General features: G+C 47.3%; 1 protein-coding gene across 1 annotated transcript in view; it reads right to left on the bottom strand.

The window, feature by feature from the left end:
- The window catches only part of nphp4 (nephronophthisis 4), a 129,208-nt gene that overhangs the window by 17,743 nt on the left and 83,809 nt on the right, over nt 1-27,656 (bottom strand). Inside the window, exons 13-19 of the mRNA XM_076026115.1 lie at nt 26,536-26,687; nt 24,117-24,308; nt 19,856-20,043; nt 14,056-14,216; nt 13,006-13,189; nt 3,616-3,744; nt 722-879 (exon numbers count right to left, since the gene is read on the bottom strand). Of these exons, the coding sequence (XP_075882230.1) occupies nt 722-879; nt 3,616-3,744; nt 13,006-13,189; nt 14,056-14,216; nt 19,856-20,043; nt 24,117-24,308; nt 26,536-26,687 (1,164 nt within the window). The remainder of the gene's footprint in view (nt 1-721; nt 880-3,615; nt 3,745-13,005; nt 13,190-14,055; nt 14,217-19,855; nt 20,044-24,116; nt 24,309-26,535; nt 26,688-27,656) is intronic.

Genomic DNA, 27,656 nt, shown 5'->3' on the forward strand with positions numbered 1-27,656 from the left:
CTGCTATTATGCCGGCGAGGCAATTTTGTCCTGTGGCCACTTGAGGTATTGCAGTCAAAAATCCCATGCGGCCCAAAAAGCATTTTCCCCATTGAAAGTCAAGACAAAAATACATGCCTGTAATACATGCCTGTAACATGCCTTGTCGGTGGACAAGACCTGAAACACGTTTGATAATAAATCTTTCTATTGTGTATTTTTAAGTCACAGGCTTAAAGCGCCGATGGGCTGCATAATGCAGAAGAAACATGAGGGATGCTGGGGCGCGTTGTACACTGAAAATCATCTGGGTTACTTCTGCATTATGGGCCCTATAGAGAATGGACAGTAGTGTCACTTCCCATCATGCCTCCGTAACTCATTTAATGCACCAGGACGCATCAGCCAATCACAGCGAGGCAAGAGAAAGCACCTATTGTGCCGTGACGTCACCATGGGAATAAACTTTTCTCGACATTTTGTGGCCTTTATACATTTTATTAGAAAGATTAAAAGTCTGTGGCTAAAAAAAGATTTCTTATGAACCGTGTTTTAGGTCGGAGGCTTCTTGTTAGCCAATTTACAGGCCGCATGGAGTTTTACCCTGCAGTACCTCAAGCAGCCACTGCAAAGAAAATAGCTGCGCCACCATATCGCCACACAAGAAAGAGAGAAAAAAAGAAAGATGCGACTTTGCCCCCTGGTGGTGAGTGGTGAGAGTGAGTGTGGTGATCAGCCTCACCTTCAGCTCAGCCACTCTCAGGTCTCCTCTCCCCTCGCGACGATGCACGGCCGCCATGGCCTCAAGTTTCCGCCGCTCGTCCCCTGTGGCGCCCCCTCTGGCCAACAGATCGCCGTGGCCCCCCGTCTCCAGCCTGTGCGCCTGGGCGGCGTTTCGTGCTGCGGTGCGGCGAGACAGAATCACAATCGTTAATATGTTTGCTGAACAGAGGGTGAACTAATCTCCTTTCCATTTCCGCCGTATGCTGTAAAGAAAAGAAATGAAACTCGCGTCCGGCGGAGGGAGGAAGGCAGTTTTATGTCGACGCCGCAGCAAAAATGACAGCTTGCCCTCAGACCGCACAACTGGCACGGCCACAGCTGGGCCAGAGGCCCGGCTGACGCTGGCCGAACAGAGTCTTCTCTCACCAAATCATTTTCCACCTCCGCCAGCGTCTCATTAAAACGCCTCCCGCAGCCATCCATCCTCATTCAGCCAACTGCAGGAAAATTAGCGTGGGCGAGTTGTGCAGGTGAGATGAGTTTTGTGTGGGAGGACGGACACCAATTCAGCGCACCAGAGAGCCAGGACATCGATGATGGAAAAGCAGCACGGTGCAGCTTTTCCCAGTATAAATAACACAACATTGTTCCAATACAGGCGACAGTGTTTCTTGACAGCACAGACTCACAATGAAGGACTCCGACAAGCTCAGACCTTCTAATTTCTGTTAACTCTGAAAACACTGAAACACTGATAGGAAAACATTTCTATTTATATTGTGCATGTATTTGATGCATTGTCATATAGTCCGATTTATATTTTTAGACAACTTGGATATAGCAAACATGAAAGGATGTTTTTATACGTTCTGTATCTAACTAGTAAATATGTTGTATTTGTATGACAAAATGAACACTTTCATTAAACATTACATATATTTATTTTATTTGTAGGAAATAAATACTGTTGAGGTTTAAATGTAACATGTAATGTCAAGGGTTTGACAGGTTTGATTAAATAAGCGTTGGCTTTTTCCCACTTCTTTTTTGAGCATGTGAAAGCTTTCAAGTGGTCGTTCATTTCATGCTTACTGCTGTGTAACTTCATAACTTTCTTTTTTAATGACCCTTTTATTTTTTGGCGATGTTCTTTTACATGTGCCAAATTAATTCAGTAGAGCTACTCTACTACTGAAACATGGTATCCTTTTTTTTTTTTTTCACACAGAAAAACACGACAAAACGTGTATTTTTCTTTCACTTGAAACTCAGGAAACGACGGGACACGCGGCTGCAGAAGTACACGCTCGATTATCGTTGTCGCCGGAACAGATCTTCCATCTTTGCGCCACAATCTTGTAAATTCCTTCCTCCGTCTTTGTTCTTTTTCTGTCGCTTTATCACTCTTTATCCTTAGACATTTTCCTCAAGCCCTCTTATCTCCGAGGCTCTGGCCGGACGGCGTGTCGCTGAGCCCAGATAGTGTCTCGCGACGCCGCCGTGTTCTCAGGCGGAGACACGGCTCTCGACAAGGCTTCACCAGACGCCAACGGAGGCTGGGGCTGGGAAGAGGCTGGGGCTCTGTGTCCGCAGACCTTCGCGGGATCGCCTTCAGGGCTGCACTCTGTCTCCCTGAGGCTGTTCATCGTTTTCATGCAAACGCTATAATGGCGCTAAAATGCTAGCAGCCTTTCAAATTCCAGTAAACTCCTTCAAAATAAAAGAGAAACGTCCATCCTTTAATCGTACGCTAAGTCACTTAGCTGCGGATACCAGCACTTATTAGCTGGTAACTATTGAAGGCCATTGACCACACCCACAGGTAGGTGTTGGCTCCGCCCTTTGAGGCTGCCTTATTTTTGCTCCTTTCCATCAGGAAGATCCCAAAAAGAATCCTTTTTTTCAAGCAGGAAGCTTTGCTTTAACAGGAGGTTGCGAGCAGAAGGCTACATATATGTTTATATGTATATACACTACCAGTCAAAAATGTGGACACACCCTATGAATTGAATGCCTTTTCTTTCATTGTCAAGACTATTGACTTTGCAGTTTCTCTCTGAAGGCATCGAAACTACGTATGAACACACGTGGAATTATATTTGAAACAATAACATTGTAAAATAACTCAAACACGTTTTACATTTAAATTCTTAAATTCTTAAATTTTGACTGGTAGTGCATATCACAAAGCTATAAGCGTGCGTCTGATATGGCACCTACAACAACATGGGTCTGGCTGACGTGGCATGCATTGCGCTGTGAGTAAATGTTTTGGGGAAATCTATTGCACAGAGCGGGATGTGATTTTTACACCTTGATGCACTTTTAAGTCATTAACTTATCATCCGTTTAGTTCTAATACCTCTCTAATGTGCCTCCTCCCACCGCGTGCATGTGTGCATGACTCACCGTCCACATTAAGGACAGACTTTGCACGTGCACGCACACAAACACACACACGAGCAGAGAGGCCCAGGCTGCTCTAATTGAGGAAAAAATTGGTTTCCCCCATGTGTCGGTTACACACAAGGACTCTCTCCTGCTTTCTCTCTCTCTCTCACACAGACACACACACGAGCGCGCACACACACCCAATACAAACACAAGTGTGGCTGGCCACCAGAGATGCTTCTGCAGGCTCAATTAGGCCGAAAATTGAGTGGCACAGCCAACAGACAGAATGTGAAAGGGATCTGGTCGGGCTGACGGCGGCGCAGGCACAGCCGCCACCCAAATAAAAAAGGTGCTAATCGGCCCGTGGCGTGGTGGAACACACCTTTGCACGCGCACACCGACGCAGACACGGCAGCGAAAGGTAAGCGCAGGGCAGCGCGAACCAAAGCCGAGCTAAACGGTACGCGAGACCATCAGGAGCTAGACGGGATTTAGTGAGCGGAGGGTTTGAGGCCTTGCCATTAAGTTGGAGAATGTTTCGGGGCGACAGGCTCCCTCCTTTGAAGCCAACTGTCACTTCCCGAGGTGTGATGATGTGAGAACGCATCGCATCCGCAGCCTTCCTCCGGCTAGGATCGACTGGGCAACCTGGAAAAGACATGGAGAAATATATATATTTATTTGAGTTTGACATTTACTTTCAGATTATATTTGCATCCAAAGTGGAACTTTTTCTTTTTCTTTTTTTTCAAAGTCCCTCCAGTCACATATTTTCACAAGATAGAGAAGTTTAGTCACAGTTGGACCAGCGGCGGCACACACAAACAGCCAAACAGCCAAACAGCATCTGCAGGGTGCGACGTTTGGATTTTAGGAGTTAATGCTACTGCGCCACCAGCAGGGAAGAAATGCTGGTGCTTCAGTTTTGCACTGCGCTGATTGGTTTCTTTTCACTGGGAGAAAAAAAAGATGACATTAAAATTCATAGCTGTATGTCTTCATACATGACTCAGGTTGCAGTTTACAAGCATTTATGTTCATAATACATAATACAGTGCGCACAATACCCCAAGGCCATTGGGGAAGTGTGTGTGTGTGTGTGTGTATGTGTGTGTGTGTGTGTGTGTGCGCGTGCGTGTGTGCGTGCGTGCGGGGGGGGTGGCAGTTGACTCCCCTACTGCATTAATACTGCAGCGCTAAACTGAAGACTCTATTTGGCAAAGCAAGGCAAATTCAAACACAATGCAACTCAGTGCGAAACAGCGGCATAAACATATATATGTTTATTTACATACATATATGTGTGTGTGTGTATATATGCATGATAACATTAGAGGAAAAAGTACATTCAAAAGACAAAAGGCAATTAATAAAAAAAAAAAAAAAAAAAAAAAAAAAACAGGCAATCCGCTGCAGTCTAAAAATAAAAGCAACAAAGTATTGGGAGCCAAGGCAATCACTGCTCGGCTATAGGAGCCTAACAAGGAGGCCACTTACACAACAAACACGTCCTGCCTCTGTCTGCACCGTCAAGGATGCTCCTGCATGCTCATTACAGAGGAGTCTGTGCAAACTATGAACTAGAAGTGCAGTGGGCGTCTGTCTTGTGCCAACTTCTCTCCTCTCCGTCAAAGTCTCACTTTCTGTCTGTTTGTTTGTTTGCTTGTTTTTTAATAAACTGGCAGTGAAAGGGAACGACAAGCCTGCGTGAGGATGATGTTTCCCTGCAACCCACACACATACACACACACACACACACACACACACACACACACACACACACACACACACACACACACACACACACACACACACACACACACACACACAGACACTGGCTGTGGCATTTTTTTTTCAGACAGACAACAGGCCTGTATATTCGTGACCTTTTTTGTGTCTGAATTTTTCTTCCATTTGAACTTTTCTTTTTGTAAATGTCCTTTCATGAGGAATATGAAGTATGCCGGGTTTTCTCGGTCATTGATTCGTCGATCCTGTCGCTGCAAATTCACGTCTGCTGTCCCTCCAAACGCCAACAACTTAAATTTCTTCAAAACACCGATTGTGTTTTCCCTAAAGTAAGTTGCAGGTGGAAAAGGTCGGAATCACAGACTGACTCGCGGGAATGGCTTCTCAATCCCCTCCCCCACTGATGGAGACCAACTTATTAGATATCTTAGATATTATTTTGTTTTTTATTAAAAAAAAATAAATTAAAAAAAAATTGATAATATGGGCTCCATCAGTGGGGTTGGGGGATGTATACTGGCTTGCAGTTTCCCTCTGTAAGGTATCCCAAAAAATATTTATACACACTTTAGCAGCTGATATCTCTGCAGATTCAACCCATTGGGATTAATGATGGCAGCCAGACTCAACTTTAAAGAAAAGGAAAATCACTCTAAAATGCTACAGGAAGTATTAAAATGCAGTTGAAGTGCAAAGACATTTTAGGAGGGAGTTTCAAAAAGAACCACCAACAGGAATTACCATCACTGGAATTAGAGATTAGTTTGAAGTTAATGGAACTGTTCAGAACGAGAAGCGTTCTGGAAGACCGCGGACACCGACAAGCCCCACAAAGGAATAAAAGAATCATTAGTCATCATTAAATCCAATGGGTTTAATCCGCAAAAGAAAAAGGGAACAATTGAGTTATCAACTTCTAAAGTGTGTGTACATTTTTTGGGAAACCGTGTGCACATGAAGACTCCCACGAGTGGCTTTCACCTCTCGACACTTCTGAGTCTAAGCGGCATGCCGGAGAAAAAGATGAGAAAAGATCTTTTTTTTTTTTTTTTTTCTTCCCCCAGCCAGCGTCGTCTTTGAAGTCGCATCAAAACAATCTGTGTTGACAGCAGACAGACACAAAGTTCACACGTCCCGGGTCAGAGCCTGCAGGCAGGGTGGGCACAGGGAGGTTGAACAGCGGCTGGAGGGACGCGGGAGGTTTTTCCACACATGATGAGCGCGCTGCCGTCTGATGGATCGCCCGAGCGTCACACCAGACGCTAATCTCCCAGCGAGGCGCGGCTTGACCACGTCGTCACGCTAATGCCGTCTGGAGACAATTCCACTTCTTAAACTCGAAGCAGCAGCCCAAGTGGCATCATTATAGATGCTTTAAGTCACCGTCTGAGCGGCTAAAGCTGACAGTTCTGGGTTATCCTGCGAGATCTGCAGCTTCAAAAAAGAAAAAGAAAAAGAAAAAACCCATCCGCTTTCAGATTTTTTTTTGCCCTAATTTGTCTCCAGTTCTGTTTCAAAAACGTCCAAGCTGTCCAGTCGCTCCGCTTCTTCAGAGCCAAAGCGAACAGGTAAACGCTCCGTCCGGCGTGCTTCAGTACAAACGCGGTGGCTGTCGGCTGATGGAGGTTTTCCTTCCTCCGCACTCGGGGAAGAACACACACAGCTCGGGAGAACGGCTGGCGGGCGGGCGGGAGGGGGAATCTGACACATTATAGCAAAAGCAAGAACGCTCTTTTCTTTGTTTGTTTTCAGCAAAGCAGGTGAAAAAGTCTCACTTCCGAGCAACTCTCAGGTACCCTGAGGCCGACGCTCGGAAAAACACGCCGGACACGCTTTCTGACTGAAGGAGTAATTAGAACGGAAAGTTTGCGGCTTTTTAAAAGGCGTCGCTCTCTGACACGGACGCTCCCATTACTCCCATCGGAGGCTGCGGGAACATCAAAACACGCCCGGACGACGCTGCCTAATTGTAGAGGAAGACGTTTTAGCGTTTCCAGAGTGGCTCTCGGGCGACGTCGTCACGGAGCGCTTTCGCTTTCACACCAAATGGGTTGAGTGCGGCAATTAAGTGGCGGCGGCAGCGCCACCCAGGAGTGACACCTCACCGCGCTCACGGGCAGTTTATTTTCGGATGGAATCTTTACAGGCAAATTCCTTCATCAACAAACTGATAATAGGCGGCGGCTGCATGAGTAGCGAGTAGCGGCGGCCCGGACCGGCAGCTAAATGGCCAAGGTGTCCGCCGTCGTGATGCATCCCGCTAGCGCACTATTCCACGCCCTCTGGACACGCCCCCTGCTCAGCTTATTGTAGTTTATTTGTTTATTTAAATCAGGACCCCAATTAAATTTCACAAGACTATTCTTCCAGGGATCCACGCAAAAATAGACAAGTGATAACAATAACTACAAATCAATATAGGGTGAAAATATTAGTTAAAAGTTAAAAAGCAAACCAAAAGAAAAACAGTCTGGTTTTGTTTCGGTCGTCTTAGGTTGGAGCTTCATGCCGGCGAAAAAAATAAAAGCTTGGCGGCGTCACTGCCGTCGAGCGAACATCTGCCAATCAACAACAGCCGTTTGCGTCCTCATTATCGGAGCCTCGTTATTCGGCCTTTGTTTGGAAGAGGCTTTGATGAAGGGTGGATTTTTAAAAAGGAGCCTGCAAGGCCACGATAAGATACGCAACTCTGTGCCAGCAGTGAAAACACGCGCGGCGATGATGAACGCGCTTGTCCACTTGCTTTTAATTCCTCGGATGTCAGCGAGCGGTGGGCTCGTCACTCCGCAGATAATCCACGTCGCCGCGTATCGCCGCGACTTTCCGGCTCCGCCCACTGCCGGATGGCTTCCGGCAGACCGGCGGCCGCAGCCGCTGATTTTTATCATCAAAATAAAAGGCAATGTGTCGGCCGGCCGGCCGGTCATTGTGTTTGGCCGGCAGCCCCGTTGTCCAAGCGGAGCGGAGTGATTGTGGACGGAGTGCCGGCCGGCTGAACTCTATCAAATTTATTGACTAGCGCTCTCTCTCTCTCTCTTTCTCTTTCTTTCTCTTTGTTGCGTGGCAATCATGAGACCCGGCGAAGCAGCAGTACCGGCCGCCTTTCGCTGCTGCCGCTCGCAGTCTCCGAGCGTTGAGGACACAACAGAATCACTGATTTACTGGCTCGGGGAACTAACAAGAGCAGGAACCAAGAGGGGTTTCAAAGGAGTCTGCAAAAATTCGATTTTCCTCTGGCCTCTCCGTTCCGGGCTGCTGACCTTTCCCCAAATCAGCAGATCCCTTCTCACCTCGGGCCTAAATGCCGGCTTGATAAAGTCAGCCGACAACGGCAAACGCTCTAAACGAGTAAAACCGATTGTCAGTGCGTCCCCGAGGGCCGGCTCCGGGCCTAAACGAATGTGTAGGTAAATTTCATTGACTTTTTTTCTTCTCTTTTTCTTCGGCGGCTGCAGGGAAGAGTTTCCCTCCTCTCTGTCCGGCTGCAGCCGTCAGTCTCTCTGGGGCTTATCGGGCTGCTGCAGATGAGAAGTGTGAGGCTGGCAGAAGGTTCTAATCTGCCTTTCCACCATGGCCAAGGAGATACATGCTTTCTGCACAGTGTGTGTGTGTGTGTGTGTGTGTGTGTGTGTGTGGACAGAGGAGAAACTTCAGGAAATTCAGGATTTTGTTTTCTGCCCATGTGGCTTTTGTAACGTTTGCTACTCGTAAAAACTCAGTTCTGCGCCACATCATCCGCCATCAGTGGCCCTCTCACTCCGAAAAAAAGCTTGAGGTGAGTCATCACAACAACATGGGTGGAGGAAAACCTGAAGAATTTGTTATTTCCTGTCTCTCACATTAGAGAGATGTTTGATTTCCTCACAGATCACTCGGCTCAGATTATAGTTTGGCGCGAGTGACAGAACGACGGTGGGACGGGAAGAAAAAAAAAAGAACCTTGACACCCTTGGACGCTTTTCAAAGCTTTTACGATCGGACGTCTCGCTTTAATGTGCCTCCGTCTTCATTTACCGCTCAAGAGTTCACGTGGACTTTTTAATGCTCGGCGGATGAAAATCAATAGAGCATTGTAGCTCTCCTCATCGGCTTTCGCGGAGCCGAGCCAGTCGGCGGCCGTGCCTTCGACATGGCTCATCCGCTCCCGCGACTCGCTGCGTGAGGCGGCGACGCTCTTGCAACTCGCCATTTCCTTTTTCCCCGATAAAGCCTCCTTTTGGTCCTTTATGACGCTATTAATAAAATCTGCTTTGCCGAGTGATTGAATAGACCTGACAGTATACGTCATTACCGTCAGAGTAATGACTTGTCAATCCCGTCTGGTAATGATTAAAAAAAGGATTTCACTTGGTGTTTCATACCCCCCACCCAGCCCTTTACCCCACCCTGCCTTGTTAATGACGGTCTGCCACTCATTTTTGGACCAATAAGGCCTCAGTCTGGTGGATTCCCGACAGGGTGGAGTAATGACATGATTAACGGCAGACTCGATGGGGGGAAACATAGACGAAGAAGAGCACAATGGTTGCCGTCTGGGAGATTTCCACATATTAACATAAATATTACAGCAGCAGACGTGACAGAAAACAATTCATGAATCCAATTTTCCATCATCGCTTGTTCCCGAACTCAAGGTCTTGGGGGGCAGCGCAGGGCCAACTCAGGGAGACAACAACAACCGTCCACAAAGTTGAAATACAAAGACAGAGTTGGGTTTGTTAGTGGTTAGAGAACTGATTAGAGGAATGGAACATGTGATGCAGGCAGCATAACTACCATCCAAAAACCGACAAAAATATACTTCTGTCCATCCATCCTTCCATCCATCCATGATTGCAACTGAAAGCGCTTCACAACAGGGGAACGGTTGGATGGATGGATGATTGATAGATAGATAAAAAACTTTTTTAATCCCTCGAGGCAGTTCCCTCAGGGAAAAATGTGTATTACCCCTGGACAGGTCACCACAAAGAGAGACAAGCAATCTGGGGTTCGTAGGAGGAAGGCGCGGAAAGAAAGTAAGACGGACACTGCATCATCGTCACCCCACCTCACAAAAAAAAAATTGTAGGATTTTTCGCCAACACAAAGGAGTTAGCGCAGGGTAAAGGCCAAGCATTACCAAAACACCAGAAGATTGGGGAGGAAATTAAGTAAAGGGCTTTGCCTCTTACAAGCATTTTTAATAATAGCCTGCAGTGGAGCTCATTAGAGACCTTGGTCAGTGCTTGGAAAACTTGCTCGGAAAGCTGAATAATGCATGAATGAAACACTTTATTCCTTTTGACAGGGGGTGGGGGGCGCACTGTTGAAAGGAAGAAATTGAAACTTCTCAACCTGTTCCTCCCGTCACTTCGCTCGGCGGCTCTCCTTTCAAGCAGTCCGTCTCATCACGCGTGTTCCCGCCACCGTGCGTCACAGCCTGAGCCGATGCGCGGGTACGTACAGAAAAAGGCAGGCCTCCTTTTAAACTCGCAGTTCCAAAGCCTATCAGGCGGTGGGATTTAGGGAGGAGCCGAGGATCCATACAGAAGCTGAGTAATCCCTCTACTAAACTCGAAAAAATATCACACAAACAGGAGGATTCTGGAGATGGACTCCATCTGCACCCCCTCCCCACCAACCCACCATCCCTTTTTTCCATTCCTGCCACATCACATATCCAGCGCACGGTCCGCTACACCTGTCTATACATCTCCGAGCACGCGTGAGTGCGTGCCCACCCGCTTGGAATGCATGTGACGGCCGCCTCGGCAGCCCACGTAAGGAGACCAACCCGGCGTGGTAACTTTCTGTCTCTGCTTTTGATGCAAATTGAGTTAATAGATTCAGTGATCATGTTTTGGAAAATTAAACGCAAAGCAAGGGTTTGAATAACACATATTTGAATAACATATTTTATAGACTTTTGGAAAGGTTTCACTACAAGGAGCGCTAACTACTTTGCTAAATGGACCATAATATCCATTTGTAATATTTGGTTGGAGTTCCAGCTCCCTCAGACCTGATAAATCTTTTTAATTAATAATTAATAAGTCTTAATGGCCGTTCAGCTGCTTAATATGTCTCCCGTTATGTTCAGTTATGTTATGTTGACTTTTGATTGTATTTCTTTGTGTTAATAAAATAATTGTTTTGGTTGGAAAACTCCTCTGTCTCCTGCCTAGCAACTCAAGCCAAGAACATTTGCCTTTGTGTGTGTGTGGGTGTGTGTGTGTGGGTGTGCGTGCGTGCGTGCGCGTGTGTGTGTGCACGTGTCTCCCTCCCATCAAACCTCTGTCAGCTGCTTCCTCAAAAACTCCATCCATCATTCTGCGGGAAACTTGTGATTCCGCCACCCGTTGGGCATTAATGAGTGTGCAGAACATCCTTTACCACCTACCCAATCAGAGCGCTGATTTATTACAGTGCGATAAGAGAGACGCGGGGAAAAGAAGGGAAGCGCAAAGGGAGGCAGACAAGAGAAGGCACGAGGTGAACTGCAGCGAGAGGGGAAAACAGGAAGTGGGCGATAACGAGCGACAGATGGAAGTCGGGGGGGAAAAAAACAAAAAACAAAGCGGAGTATTCGCGAGTCGCCCTGTCCCTAAATTGATTCTGACTGTCGGCCAGGCCGCCTGATGGATATCTTTGCTGTGATTGGAATTCACATGCCAGACATGAGCCTCATCTTTCCACCGCCAAGAACCCAGCACCGCCGCCGCGCTTCCCACCTGCTCTGAGTGATAAGTGCCACCGTATCGGAGCCCCAACAATAGCACGCCGCCGACTTTCCGAGGGCCCTAGGAATGACGCATTGTTTATAAGAGGGAGCATCATTTCAACGGCTGATCAACGGCGGCCGAGCTATCGCTGGGCCGGTGCCGCCGCGCTGCAGGGAGCCGTGCCAAGGCCCCTAAATTGGATGAATGCGGTGGGAGAGCGGAGACAGAGGGCAGCGTCTGACTGCTAGACAGAGTGGAACTATCACATCCAGATAGTTCCCTCTGGTGCTGTGTTTACTTTGCAGGCCGGCGCACGGAGAGAAAAATGGGAACTTTGAGCAGCAGCAGCAGCAGCAGCAGCTGCAGCCCAGAGGATTCAGTGTCATTTGCCAACCCCATACATTGACAAAAGTAAATACACAACATTGCTTCTTCATCTGAGGAAATACGACCTGAATAGAAAAACCCTCACGAACTGCAAAGAGGTTGTGAAGTGACACAGTGACAGGACTTTTCTTTCGAATTCAAAGACACATTAATCTGGAATGTTTCCTTTGGAAAGGGAAGGACAAGAAACATGTTCAATCACGGCGGCTTAGAAGGTGATTGGACAAAACCTTCTTTCTGCCAAGTTCAGGCCAAACCAATCGTATTTCTTCACCACCACTGAAGCCCCTTGACATCAGACCTTCAACAACTCTGTCCAGAGCAGATCCGTGGTAAAGAAAAGCTCCTAGCCCTGTTCATTATGGAGGAATTGTCGACAAAAGTGCCATGAAGCAGCGTCCAGACTGCTGGAAGAAGCTTCTTGATTCCTGACCGTAGCTCCCGCCCGATTGGGTCAGGTTGCTCTCGGACCACGGATATGGTAGAACTCAGAATCTCAGCAAACTGTCCTCATCCTGTGAGGTCAGAGGCGAACACCAATCCTCCTTTTTTATTTTTTTAAGCAACTTTTCAGACACAGCCTTTAGCTGCAAACTACCCATCACTTAGATCTATTTTTATGTCAAAACAGAAGCCGTGCTGGAGTCGGTTCGTTTACAGTCTGCAGTCAAGACAGAGCCTGAATCCAAACAGTAGCACAACGAGCCAAACGAGGCCTAATTCAAAGCTGCACATCTGGCCCCGCGAATTCTGCACCAAATTACACTGACGCGCATATATCCATTTTTAATATTCTCTGGTATAATTAGCACAATCAAGGGGTACAGATGATTGATTATTTATGCAAAAGGAGCCTCAAGGCTTGAAGCTCCAGAGTTTATTCTCATCCCTCTTGAACCCAGACTGTGAATTAAGATGAGTTAGTCAAAGCAAAGAGAAAAGTCTTGCTGGCCTGTTCAACACTTGACCAACAGAGATTCTTTAAAAAAAAAGAGAGAGAGAGAGAGAGAGAGAGAAAGAGAGAAAGAATAAAGGAAAATATTAAAAAAAAAAACTGCAACCTACTTACCAATGTTGCCTGTGCGAACGTGCAGCCGGCCCCTGACGATGGTGTGGACCGTCATGGGACCGGAGCTTGACTGATGGGCCAGGTTGGCGCTCGCCAGCAGGGTTTCATCTCCAGCGTAGTCAGTGGTCAGGACCTCCACCTCGTGAAGGGCCTGCACCGCCGACTTACCCTGGCGTAACATGTACTGAGGTGGAGAACGGGGCAGGACGGAGGAAAAGGAGACGCATTTATACGTGAGGACCAAAACTTACAAGTGTGCAGAGCAGGGCGCAGAGTTTCTATCACGGCTCCATTAGTGTGGTGGAGGGGAAAATAAAGGAGCTTGTGTAAAACGGCAGCCTCAATTTTACGCTTCCTTACTAAGCGCTCAAGCAGATTTTTAAGTTGCAGATTGATTCCATATGCAGGCGGGCAAAGAGTTCTTGTCCGAAATCGATAAATAGTGGAATTAAACGTCTCCACGGTGTGATTAGCTCCTTTTAGGAGTCAAACAGAAACAGTACAGCACTGCCTTTAGCTGGGTTTCCTCAAATTCTTCTCTTGCATTTGCTTTTAACGCGCCCCATGTGAAGGATAACACTGGCAGCCTTAAACCTTCTCAAATCACGAAGATGCGTTGAAGCGAGATTTCAAACAAACTTGGAGGTGCTGTTTCCTAATCAAGTTTACTCATTAGTGGAAGTTGTTTAATGTCTAGTTATAATTTTTGTATTTCATAGAAAGTGCATCTGCGAAAAGCGAATCGAGAACATTCACAGAAAAGCTACAGAAACCCAGTGTTGGCAGGTCTGTTTGGTGCAGAGAGTCATGCCTGCCTGTGTTGGATATCTGGGAAAAGCAGCCGTTTTCTCCGCGACACCTGGCCGACTTTATAAAAATGTGTTAAACCAATCTGCAGACGTTGCTTTCGCTGCGTTAAAGGTGTTCCATGAGCTCACAGCGGATGTGTGAAGAGGACGTGTTGTCTGTTTTTACTGTTCTTTTTTTTTGTTTCTATCCTCCCTTCACTTCCTCTTTCTGATCGGGTGCCCACGGCCGTCTGCCACCAACCTTGAGCTGGACGGCGGTGGAGCCGATGAGGAGCAGCGACTCGCTGTCCCACACGTCCACTTGCAGGCTGTGGAGGGCCAGGTAGCACAGGAAGCAGCGCTTCTCCCCGGGCTTGAGGAAGGACTCGTCCACCCGGAACTGAAGCTGCAGGCCTGGACTCCCTGGAGGTGGAGGTGGAGGTGGAGGAGAGCAGAGCAGAGTGCATTAATAGGAGGCTTCTCACCTTCAGCAGGATGTTTCCTTTCATTCTCTAGAACTGCTTCTCCTTCAGCACCAGGTGCTGGAGAACAATCCCAGCGGCCATTGGGAGTGTCCACCGTGGAGAAGTTTATCACAGGGCCACATTGAAAGACAAGTGACCATTTCACTGGAGCTGTGACACTTTACATATATATATATATAAATTGAAGTATTAATGGTTTTTAAGGTGGTCACTTCCATGGGTTAATAAGCTCTTGTGTTGTACAAACGACAAGAGAATTCACCAGAAAACAGCATGATTAGCCCTCTGTTTGCAGACCTTCACACAAAATATGACTTTCAAAGTGATTGGAAGGAGAAAAAACCCTGAGGGTTTCAGAAAAGATGCTACCACTTACCTGGGGAAAGGTATCAGAGCTCATTGTGAAGTCACAAAGAGCTGATATCAAGAGCTGAGTGTTGTAGCTCACATTTTCTGAAAACTGGAAACAGCCAACGATGTAAAGGATGGACTTTCACTCCTTGTGGAGCATCTGCTGACAGAATGGAAGTGATTTCTAGAAAGCAGTGGAGTTTTGCATAATATGGCTCCTTTCACGAATTCACGGCACATCACAGCTTTTCTCCCGCGGAGAGGGAGTGAATTCCTGTTTTCTCACCCCTGTTTACTGGAACCACTACAGTGTTCCCGAACTGAAGAATCTCTCCAGTCTCGTCGGCACGGCTTGACATTTGCTATTTCCTCTGCCCTCCAAAGGTCACTGACAATACAAGCTATTTCACCCTGATTAGACCAATTCAGAGAGACGGCCGGATTCATTTCAGGAACGCAAACCATTTTCCCCGGTCAAAGTCTCGCTGCGGTGCATCTGATTTATGCTCAGAAATTCAGTTGTCCTCCACCCCCGGTATGCACAACCAGACAGGAAGGTGTTATCCTGCCATGATAGATGGAAATTTAGAGAGTGCTTAAAAAAAATAAAGAAAAAAAAGAAAAAAAAAGCCCCCTGAAGAGGAATTTTACGGTGGGGAGATAATAAAACCTCTGCAGCGAGAGACAAAAATCCATCTGCTGCAGGGTCGGTCAGTGTGGGAGCTTCACAGACTGCTGACTGCAATCCACCCACACTGGAATATTTTTTTTCCTTCTAATCAGATACGTGAGATTGAGGTGTGGGGGCTTGGGGAAGCGGGAGGGGGGTAACAACACACAGAGTGGGGGAGGGGGGGGGCACAACCTTTCACCATCCAGGCCCGCGTTTGACAGAACCAAAGGTGGGAAAAGATGAAGAAGCCCAAAGTGTCTGAATTTCTGAGGCTCTTGGGGGAAACTTCTGTCCCTTTAACCTGCCTTCAATACCCCACCCCTTGCCTTTTTTTTTTTAACGTTTTTTTATGTCACATGCCGCCCCCCTGACTCTTTTGGTCACTTGGACCATTAATTCTCCCAGCATGCTCTGGGCACGTGTTGCGGCGGATGGATGGAGCGCAGAGGGAGAGCTGGAGAGGCTGTGGGAGCTGACAGCTCTGGCCTCTGGGCTTTGTTTTTTTTTTTTTTTAAGGGGGGTGGGGGGTTGCAAGAGGAAGATCAGCAAAAGAACCACACTCACTCTCTCTCTCTCTCACACACACACACACACACACACACACACACACACACACACACACGCACACACGCACACAGAGCGAACCACCTGGCTGGCCTGCCCGGTGTGTACACAGCCGACCAGACAGGCTGCAAATCCTGCAGGGGATCAACAACCCTCACCAGCGCAGCGAGGGCTGCAGGCAAAGAAAACAACGAGGACGCGCCGAGTGTAAAGATAGATGCAGAGGCTGACGCAAGCCGGAGCATCACAGCAACACAACGCGGCGGCCCATCTATCCGCCGCCAAAAAGAGAGAGAGAGAGAGGGAGAGAGACAGAGAGAGAGAGAGAGAGAGAGAGAGAGAGAGAGAGACAGAGAGGGAGAGAGAGAGACAGAGAGAGGGAGAGAGAGAGAGAGAGAGAGAGAGACAGAGAGAGAGAGAGAGAGACAGAGAGAGGGAGAGAGAGAGAGAGAGAGAGAGAGAGAGCAAACCCAAAACAAAACATGGCAACCAATGAGGCCTCCTCCAGGTAATATTAGATATCTGATGGGACGCAGCTTTGATATTTATTTTGAAATTAGTCTCAACCCTGCCAACGTTGCTATTTTTTTTGTTTTGAGCATCTTAAAGTAATATTCCAAAACCTTGAAACCTTTCTTTTTTTTTTTTTTTAATAAGTAAAAATTGCCTTTTTCATTACTCGACGCGCGCGGCGCCGTCGCCGTCTGATTGACAGGCTGCAGCTCGCACGTTATCAGATGACGGTGAGAATGTTGGTAATATATGAGAGAGGACCTCCGCCCGACCCCCCCCACCCCCACCCCCACCTCCAACCCACCCACCAAAGAGACAAAAGCAGAACGTCAAAGGAGTGGTGAAGCGTGAAATCACACCTGTTAAAACTGTCAGTGTTCTTAAAGGAGCCATATCGTAGCCATTTTTAGATTCTCATTTTTTAATCCTGGACTCCAGCAGCAGCAGCAGCAGCAGTGTGACATGATGAATTGTTTAAAATTTTCTGAGTAAATATTCAGAAAACAGCATATCTAACCCTCTGGTTAAAGCCTCCTGCACTGAGTTTTAGCGCTTGACACTAAAACTGACACTCTGTTGGGTACGCTTCATGTTTAGACCTTTTGTGACATCACAAAGAGCGTGTTTTTTTTTTTTTTTTTCCCGCACACATCTTCTAACATGTAGAGCAAGTCTGACCAGGATCAGTGACACGCTGGCCACAAAGACTGGCTAAACGTTTTTTTTTTTAAAATTAGACTAAAGGAAAATTAACTTCTAAATAACTTCTAAAATACAAGTACATGACTGTATCTGCAAGTCAGCCTTAGTTAGGATCAAATACAAACTCGTTATCCAGAAATATGAATGTGAAACCAAGAAGGAAAAAAGAGACAATTGAAATAAAGGGGGCTTTTTATCATTCAAGAGTCTTTGAGTTTTCTTGATCGTGTTGCGCAGGATAAACAGGAAGTTGGTTGATCCTGGAAGAAACCCGTTTTATAGAACAAGTGCTGCGACTGGAGGGACGATGACAGCCGAGCTAACGAGAAGGTCCAGCCTGACGCAGGAGGACGACAGTCCCTTTGCGACTCCGCTTCCGGATTTGAAGCGCCGCTATCGACTACAGTCGCTGCCCGTTTTTCGGTGAAAACAGTGAATTCAACAGCGCTGAGGCTGAATAAAACTGACAACGATGTCAGTCAAGCACAGCGTGAACACGCCGACGAGGCAACGTGAGGAGTTGTAGTGAGGAGGCAACAACGAAAATAGCAGAGCGGCTGAACTCTGACTGCGTGGGTCATATGGAGGATTATTTCCATCCCTGACAAAAATAAACGCCGCTGGTATTTTTTATCTTTTGTGGCTGCGAGTGCCGATCTTCAGAATAAAGTTCTCTTGTCGTGACCCAAACACAAACAAAAGAGCAAAGATGCAAAGTGTTTGTTTGTTTGTTGTTGTTGTTTTTGCTCGATTCAATATCTGTGATGCCTCACAAAACACACTTTTTTTATGTTGGATAATACATCCTTCACGCCTCCAACCTCGCATGACTGGTTATCCCAAAAAAAAAAAAAAAAAGAGATCTCTCTCTAAAACTGCATATTCAGCCCTCGGCTTCCTGCTGAGACCCTCCACATGTCTGGGCGGAGACGGAAACAAGGCAGTCTCAGGGGGAGGAGCCTTCATTCTCTTTTGCGTTTGACTAAAAATAAACAGTGGAAATTGGGAAACTGATTGCGGAGCAAAATTAACTTTTATATTTTTACCATTTTTACCAATAATAGCAAAGTAAATGTAAATCTAAGAAGCCTTATTAGGATCAGAGATATTCTCTAAATGCTTTTAATCCTCTCATTTATCTTAAAAAAAAAAACAGTTAAATTCTACTTTTATCATTGGAAATAGTCATAAAGCTCAAACTGAATTTCACAGAGCAGTTTAAGGTGTTTCATACCTATTGAGTGTCGACTTCAGCCAGTTTCAAAACAGTCAAAGTCAAACACCTAAAGGGACAATTACCTGCTTAGGCGGCTTTGCAAGCAGTTCTTAATCCTTCAAAAGGAAGAAAACAGGCTGAAAAAAGACTCCAAGTTTAAGCTTCAATATGTATAGACTAGCTTTTTTTCCATAGGGGGTTTTTGTGGATGCACACTGGGGACATGGAGGAAGCATCAAGCGGAGCGTGCACGTCTGGGTAGCGAGAGTGCACGGCTGGGACTGTGTGCTTCTATATTGTGCTGCGTCACAAGCTGTAATATTTCCTCCGTTTCATTAGCCGCTACACAAAGAGAGGGGGCATCAATCAGCGGCTGATAGAAAGAGACGTGGTGGCGGCACCCAGCGTGTCGCCCGCGCACAATGTAAGCCTGGGAGCTTAGAGACACACAGTCCGGATGTAAATACTCAAAAACGCTGGTTGCAGCACGGACACTAACATGAATAATAAGTAGGAAACTATTTATATGTTGTTGTAAAGTGCAGCTGTATAGAGCAAGCGGGGACCTGGACACCTGGTGATTAGAACCCTACTGAGTGAGTGAGTGAGTGAGTTTACTTTTAAGGCAGTGCAACCACTGTACCGTGGCACAGCAGTGTACCGTAAGATGATGTCAGGTGTGCCTTGAAATTTATAAAAATTTCACTTAATTGGTCTAAAAAGACATTTTAAAGGGATTTAAGCCAATTGCCCTCCCTTAACTTCTATAAATAATTAAGAGACTATATTTTCATTATTTGGCTAAGCAGTGGCATTTTATAATATTTTTGGTTGGCGGTGTGCCAACCAAAAACTATTATGATTTTTTTTTTTCAATGTAAAAAATGTGCCGTGGCTCAAAGAAAGGTTGAAAAACATTGTTTTAAGGGACGAGGTACCAACATTAACCATATAAAACAGGGAGACGTGCACTGTATAGGGTAATAGTTAAGCAACAAGTTTCCACCTGTAGTGCATGGGCAAATAAATAAATACATAGTATTTTTTTTTGGGGGGGGGGGGGGGTAGTGATGAATAAGCCACTCCTATCACTCCAACCATCCAGATCTCAGCAGTCTTTGGATGAAGCACAATGGCTCACTGCAGGGCCAAACTCAGATACAACCAACATCCACACCTCTGGACAATACAGATTTGCCAACTAGGCGGTTGTGCATGTCTTTGGAGCCAAACAGACACAAGGGGACAAGCGTGCAAATTGAAATCACAAACCCGCAGCCTACATGGTGCCGGTCCGAAGCTTGAAAATTGATGGATTAACACACTCTTGTGACCATTTGTGTTGGATTTGCTTGCCCAAATGAGCAGAAACTGCTTCTGTAATTATACAGTGTGACTCAACTGTTGCCGCCACTGCTGATTGACGGCATGAGACACCTGTTTATTCCAGTTTCTTGCTTCATCATTTTTTTCTTTCCTAGCCTCCCCAGTTTAGCCTGTTGCTACACAGCACAACCCGGTTTCATCCAGGGAGCGCGAGCGGCAGCAGAGTCCTTACCCGAGTTGACGGAGCCGTCTGTGTTGATGGAGGCCAGGATGCAGGGCAGCGAGCCGGCACATTTCTGCTGAATCTTGTCACTGGTCAGCAGTTTAAGCTGCTGCGACGTGACTGGCGGGAAGCGATAAAACTGGAAGGTGAAGTAGACGCTGGCGGGCCAGTCGGGGGGAACAGCAGCTGATGGCGCCCTGACAAAGAGACAAAAGCCGGGTGAGCGCCGCAGAGTCGCTGTTCAGTCTCCTGCTTGATGGGGCGAATGACAAAATGCGAAAAAATGATGTGCGAAAACTGTTCGACTCATTGGTAATTAAGCAACACGGCGACACTTCTGGGCATTAGATTCACACGTCTGACAACCCATGCATGGAAATAAAGAGAAAATGTGTTGCGAATGTTTCGCCGGGGCCAATAAATCAGATTTGCAGCTGGTGAAAAGTTTGCAAGAAAGAAAAAAAAAACAAAATGAGGATTGAAAGTGAAGGATGTAAATCACGCTGTGCACAAGGCTGGAAATTAGTGCTGCGATGGAGCCGGTAGATATTCAGAACTGCACCTTTGATTTATTGAGGGAGAAATGGATGGACTCTGACATAAAGCATGAACGGCGGTGATGAACGATGTTGGAGCTCTTAAAATATTCTTGAAAAAGAAAAAAAGATCCTCCCTCTCTTTCCCTCTCTCTCTCTCTCTCTCTCTGTCTGCTTATTTGGACCCCTACAGCAGCAGTGGGGGATCAGTCAGTTTGCACAGAAGCATCAGCCCGGTGTGTCCTGCGTTCCTCTTACACGCACGCACGCACGCGCGCGTACGCACACACAGCGACGGATGCGAAACACGTTTCAAACTGCTGACGGACCACAAGAAAAGTCACCGGGGAGCCTCTGAGCGCCGAGACACATTAAATAATCAGGCGGCTTCAGGAAGAGGCTCTTCCCGTTTCTGTCTGGTAAACAGATTAGAAAACTGTTGGATAATGACAAAAAAAAAGGGAGGCGGGGGTGGGGGGAGTTAGATCTCCCTCCACACACCTCCAAGATAACCACACACACACACACACACACACGCAAACACTGTCACTGTCGCACACTTCAGCGTGTATTAGGATCAGTGTGTGACACTCACAGTCAGCCCCTCCGTCTGCTCTTACAAATGAACATCCAGACCGGGAAGCAGATCACTGACGAACGCAGTTGACAAAAACATCCTGGGCCGTCAGAAGCAAAAGCGTGAATCAGCTCGTCAAGGGGCGCCCGCCACTTCCTGTGTGTAATCTTGCAACCAAAACAATGGCTCAGTAGCAAACTTTCAATTCCCTTCCAATATAATCGTCAGCCCGAAGTAATAATCAGCGCGGGAGGAAGCTGCAACGAGCAAACGCGTAATTACAGACCCCGTGGGCTCGCAGGAAATGTAGTAAATGACGAACAACTGCAACAACGGCAGCAGCGGCAGCGTGACAGGTTGAAAATAAGTGGAAATGAGAAGGTCAGACTTTGAAAAAAAAAAAAATGAAAAAAAAAAAAGAACATTATGACTGTAAGTTCAGCTGCCACCTCGTCCCACTTCCTCTGCCATGCACTTGTTTCCCCCGGAATCTGGATTACCGTGCAATTGTTCTCATTGTGGGTCCTCGCTCACTTAATTAGGTTGAGCGAGTTTATAATTGGCCTCCACGTGAAGGCGAGCGAGGGCGCGGATATATAGTAATACTTTTATGTAAGTCATTAATATACGTCTGATTGTGAAAGGCGGCGTGATCGGGAACACTGGAATTAGCGGTGAATGAAACAAGTAGACGCGCGCTAATTAACGTCTGCAGACTCCCCTGAGAGCCGCGCGGCTCCAGACGGAAGCTGCAGGAGGCGGTCAGAGCTGCACGTGCGCTCGGCGCGGAGACAACCTGCGATTTTTCGCACGTTGCCCAAGAGCACTTAGGGCAGAGCCCTCGGAGCAGCCGCATCAGACGCTGCAATTTTTATTTTAGCGATGTCACCTTGGAGTTTAGGGAAAACACGTGTGTTTTTTTTTTCCCGCAGTGTGTCTTTAAGAGGCTTTTGCTAATTTCGGAGACGGAACTCGGAGGAACCGCAGTATTTTTGTTAATGCGATTTCAAGCCTCTCTCGCCTGTGCTTAGCGGCACTTAATGACAGCGGCAGCTCGCAGGAGAGAGACGCTCGAGGAGGAGAGAACAGAAGGGGGGGGGGTTGTGGCAGAACAGTGGCCGAGGCCGTTTTGATGTGCTGGAGCTCAGCTGCCCTTAATGATTCATTGATGAGGGTTCCACATTTTTCAAAACTGCTGACTTAAAAAAAGCGTAGCGCAAAAAAAAGAGAAATCATTAAAGTCGGCGTTATTAGGCAGCTATCACATGCTGAGGCAGAAATATTTTATTTAGAGTTGTGTAATTGGCACAGAAGTTCATTGGGATTTGCTTACCTGGCTCCTGAGCTAATTATTCCCCCCCCCCCCCCCTACCTTTCAGGTTTACTTCCTGTTATCTGCCACTTTAAAAAAAAACACACACGCGCGCGCGCACACACAGTTTTTCTGTTTGGCTGAGCGACTAAATCCATCTATCCATCCATTAACTCGCACTCAGGGTGTCGTGGCGCTGCAGCCTATCCCAGCGGGAGTGCAGGCTAACGCCAGTCCTCTTTGGAAGTGACTGTGATATCTTCGAACTCTGTGGGGTTTCCCCGACGGCGAAAAACATTGGCTCCCTGACACACGGTGGCTGATTCGATCAGCGGCGGCACGCTTCGTGCTTGGGTTTGCACGTCCCCCCCCCCCCGAGTCTGCGTGGGTTCTCCCCAGGGACCTGAGCTTCCTCCCACAGTTTAAAGACCCGCGCATTAAGCAAGCTAGCAAACCTAAATTGTCTTCGGGTGAGTGAGTGCATGTGACGTCCTTGCCAGCTCCACATTCCAACTTTGTGGTCAACGGAAGCGCCATTCTTGGCCTCCGTTGCCTCAAAAAGACATTTACCTTTAAAGCTACTTTATTTTACTTTAGACGGAAAACAAAGCGCATTTCAATCTGGCACGTTTTGCGGCGCAGCTCTCCGGAGGGCCATCAACACGAGGGCGTCCGGCCAACGCGCTGGTGAGTGGGATGAACGGACAAAGAGGAGAGGCGGCGGCCGGGTTTATCAAAGTGCTGACGGTGCAGATGACAGGATAGAGGGACACAAGAGCGGCGAGCGGCGCAGCCATCCTTCAGCGGGCCTCACTCCGCTGTCAGCCTTGTGACAGGCGGGACGGCGGACGAGCGGCTCCGGGGCCTCTGTCGTGATGGGCTGCTGACGGAACCCTCGCTCAGCTCGTGCTGATGAGAAATGTGTTTGTGTTTTCCCGAGCAATTTGCGGCCGCGTATTTGTGTCCTCTGCGGCGCGTTTTAAGGGGGACCACAAGGACTTTCTTTTTCTCCTTAATTTAATTTGCTTTATGCTTTAAGTGCATTAAACTTTTGGCTGAGGTTCAATGTGAAAAGGGAAATCAGAGCACCGTCCTTGAGCTCTCACTGAAATAGGCAGAAAAAAATTGGGCTTTTTAGCGTGGTTGGAGGAATATTTCAGTGGATCTACTGTGAGGTGATGGAATTAAAAAGTACATTGGCAATGTTGCCTTCGTGTTTTCTATTAATAAACATAAAAGAAAAGTGTCCCCATGCATCTACATTAAGAGTGACTGCAATGTGCTTTCTGACCACTAGATGCCACTAAACCCAACACACTGGTACTTTAAAGACAAGTCAGTTGCCATTTCTGGATAGTTGGACAGATGATTGTTAGTTTAATGAGATCCATCATAAACTATTCTTCTACACTCTTCATGAGCTAGCTAGCACATTATGAATGTCCATGAGGTGCAGCTTCCAGTCAACATTTGCACCACAACTGTACGTACTGTTGTCTTTGCAAGATTTAAATTGAGTTCAGGCTAATGAAGTCATAATTCCAATTCAGAAAAGTGGGAGGAGCCTGGACAAGCTTGAATTAACAACTCTGGACCCCTCTATCAACACTGATCGAAGGATTACCACAGCATTGCATCACGTTTTTTTTTTTAACTATTTGAAGTGCTTTCAGTCATTAAAATAAAATACTAACAGGGTTATGCAATGTCGACCTGCGCAATAGTTGTGTGTGTTGTAGTGTTTTAATGTGCCATCTACTGTTATATGCAGGTTATTATGCATTAATAACCCGCAGCTATCAAGCAGCTCCTAACTGCAGCTGGACGGAAGGCGGCAGGCCCCACCTGGAGAAGGCCAGGAACTGGAGGACCAGAAGGTTCCCTTGTAGAGGGTCGCTCTCTTCACGCTGCGGGTCAAAGGGCAGCGGCTCCGTGGGGTCCAGGACCTCCGCCGCCTCGCCCCGGTGGTCCACAATGTTGGGGAAGCCAGCAGAGTAGAGGTGAGCCATGGAAACCCTGGAGCTCACCGAGCAGGCGCTGGAAGCAGAGCAAGGTTCCGGAGACGAGAACACACATCAGTCAGTTTGCGAAGCCGAAAAATTGAAGCGAAGGCCGTTGCCGCCGATCCGTCAGCGTGGCCTAAAGCATCTAATCACTCGAGCACTGGCTTGACACGGGTGATTTGTGGTTGATGAGGCAGACTTTGGGTTGATTTTATTTTTCCAGAACGGGGCTGCGGTGGAGTTTCGTGCTCTTTCATCATTACCGGCTCAATTTGTCTTGGATCAGATCCATCGCCCCCCCTCACCACCCGTCGTCTCTGAAGATGCTCAGCTTCAGGGGGGATCGTTTTAATTTTCTCACCTCGTCTCGCTTAAGAAGTCAAACCTGAATCTCGACCTCCCAACAGGTCCGCATTAAAGTGGAGACAGAACGGGGAGACAGGCGGTGTCGATACTGAGAGACGTCATAACAACTTTGCCTGCAGGGACGAGAGGGCGGGGCCACCACCGCAGCTATCCAGTGGGAATTCCAGGCATCTATGGGGGAAACCTGTAATCCTCCCGCTGCTGCGACTCGGACCTTCAGCCTTGAGGCCAAACACGGCGGGGTTTCGACAAACGCCAGGCTCAGACGGTCACGCAGGGTGCGACGCTCGGCAAAAATGAACAATAAAGTTTTGGGCGGGATAAACACTGGTAAACAGTCGAGCTGAGAGGGTCAAAATTTGCAAAACAGAAAAAAAAGACGGATGTCCTGATCCAACTAATTAAGGCGGAAACAATGAGGAAGGAAGACGATTTTTTTTTTTTTCCCCCCGTCTCTGTGGGCTCGCTCAGATTTGTGCATTTACTCTCTTTTCCTGTCTCGATATTGAGAGTGTAGCTTTTTTTGTAAAAATTAAATAAAAGAAAAGTCAGGATCAATCAGACGTACACAGGAAAACAAAACAAAAAAAAAACAAAGTGGGTCACTCCGCACAGGAACCAGTCGGAAGGATGTTTTGGCTGCGAGTGGCGAGGCAGGAGATGATTTAGCCCACTGGACTGAAAAGCTGAGCGTCAGGATCCAAACTCCGGAATTGGGAGGCCGCTTCCCTGCCAGCTGCTCATTTAGCGACTCTGGGCACCGGCGCCGCGCCTTGTCTTGGAGTTCAGCGCCGACCCGTCATTTGAAGCCTTGCGTCTCCCCTCCACGGCGTCACGACGTCCCTCCTCTTCAACTTGCCCGCGATGTAAACAGCGAGGCTCAGCCCGCTTCGTTTTCGTCGCGTTAATCAAACCCGCCTCGAGGCGGAGGCTATTAGCCCAGTGCGGGACGCGGAGGCGGTCGCCAAGATCTCTTTTAAATTGGCCTGAAGAGTCTGCGGTGTCTGCTGGTGCAGGTGAAAAGCAAGCAGCCAATTAAGTGAGCGGACCGACATCAGACAGCGGGACGGCGAGGAGGTGTGTTCATAAAGGACTGAGGTGTTGCAGCGGCGTGCTTTCCATGTGACAGCGTCATCTATCAAAGGAGTGGAAGTCACGTGGTGCCACATGGAGGTTAGCCGGACCGCAATAAGGTGCACGCGAGCTCCATACGTCTTCATCCTCAACGACGACAACGAGGGTTGGTTGGTTAGGTTGCTAAAGCGGAGAAGCTATTCCACTGATGGATCACACACATTGAGCGCAGAGTGTTCCTCAACATCATTATGAATTATTAGCATTTTTAAATTAAGCCATTTAAAAGTCCCATATTGATCTTTGTTTAGATCCTGGACTCGGCCTCACATGATTATGTGAGATTATACAAAAAAAACTACTACAGATCTTCAGAAAACAGTGTATTTAGCCCTCTGTTTGCAGCTTTCCTCCAGTTACAATGCTCAGTTTTAGCCTCTTGTTCAAACCGGTGCCTGGCTGGACGTTGATCATGTTCGGAGGGAGGCAAGAAAACCAGGTGGTGTCAAAGGTCGGCTGGGGGTGTGGTCACTAAGCTGGGAGAGGTATCCAGCAATTTTTTGTGACGTCACTTCGGGCTAATTTCCCAGTTGATATATTTTAGCGCACACCTTTCTGAAAATTGGACCAAGCGACACAAAGAAAAGGCTGGTTTTTCTCTCTTTCGCGGCCAATCGCTGACAAGTCAAGCAAATTTGTGCACAATATGGGACCATTAATAGACATTTAATTGGCATTTTTGCCCCAGTAGTAACAGTCATGGCGGCTCAAATGTATCATTTCCGAAGTCGCACTCCCGCGGTGAGTGAGAGCTCACTCACCTCGGGACGCTCGTGCCCAGCGTGATGACGGGAGCGTGGACGGGAGTGAAGGGCAGCTCCTGCAGCTGTCCTCCGTCATCCTGAGGCGACACTCCCCCCTCCTGCTGAAGCTCCACCTCCAGGTGGGCCATGCCGCTGACGCCCGAGTACACCTGGACAGGAGGTGGGAAAAGACCCCAAATCACGTTTGCTTTTCTCCTTTTTCGTATATAAAGGAAAAGTAAAACATCTATGCAATCTTGGAGCCCCTTGTCTAAACAGCCTTGAAATAATGAAGAATTTTGAAGGGTTGAGGGTTTGGAAGTAAATTTAGTCCAACTCTGACAACATGTTTATTCATTATTTTATTTATCTTCATTTCTCTACATATTGAAGACTGTGAAGGGCACAGACCTAATATGACGCAACATATAATCCTGAAAAGAGTTGATGTGCAATAACAAAATTGGTGTAATACAAATTAATTTTATTTATTTTATAATATTTGACAGGGGATGAAAACGTTTAGCAGATGCTGCCTCGGGAAAAAAATAATTGTCGCTTTTTGTTTTTGTTTTTAGATAACAAACCTTATGGCACATTAAAGAAAAATAATAAAAAGCAGCCTTTTCCATTCTGCATTGTTTATTAGTAGATCTCCAAAGGACCAATGGCAGCAATGTGTTAGTCCATCTGTCAGTACTTTCCCATTTCCCAGCCCCGCCTGTGGCCCCGAGCCAAACAGTTTGCAGAGAAGATGCAAATCTTTTCAAAGTGGGTCAGACATACCTACTTTAATATGTAACAAAAAATAAAATAAAACACAGCAGCAGCAGCAGTGAGTCGCGCGGGACTGGGCATTTTTGAAGGGAAGAGAGGGAACCGGAACATGAAAGCCAGAGAGGATAAGAACAGACGGCGACTGAAGACAGACGGAGGATCCGTCAGCGGAGGTGTCGAGATGAAACGCATCGCTAAACCCTAAACTCACGCCGCAGAAACTCAAGGCACACTGGCCAGCGTTGGATCTGCTTCTCCTGGAACTCACAGAAGAGGTGAGTTCGCTGTTGACATTCCAGTTAAACATCAACATATGATTACAAACAGGGAGTTGACAGGGGTCAACTTTTGCAGGTGGTCGG

The sequence above is a fragment of the Nelusetta ayraudi genome, unplaced genomic scaffold, assembly GCF_046127955.1.
Source record: "Nelusetta ayraudi isolate G7.1 ecotype Tasmania unplaced genomic scaffold, CSIRO-AGI_Nayr_v1 ptg000019l, whole genome shotgun sequence".
Taxonomy (NCBI): domain Eukaryota; kingdom Metazoa; phylum Chordata; class Actinopteri; order Tetraodontiformes; family Monacanthidae; genus Nelusetta; species Nelusetta ayraudi.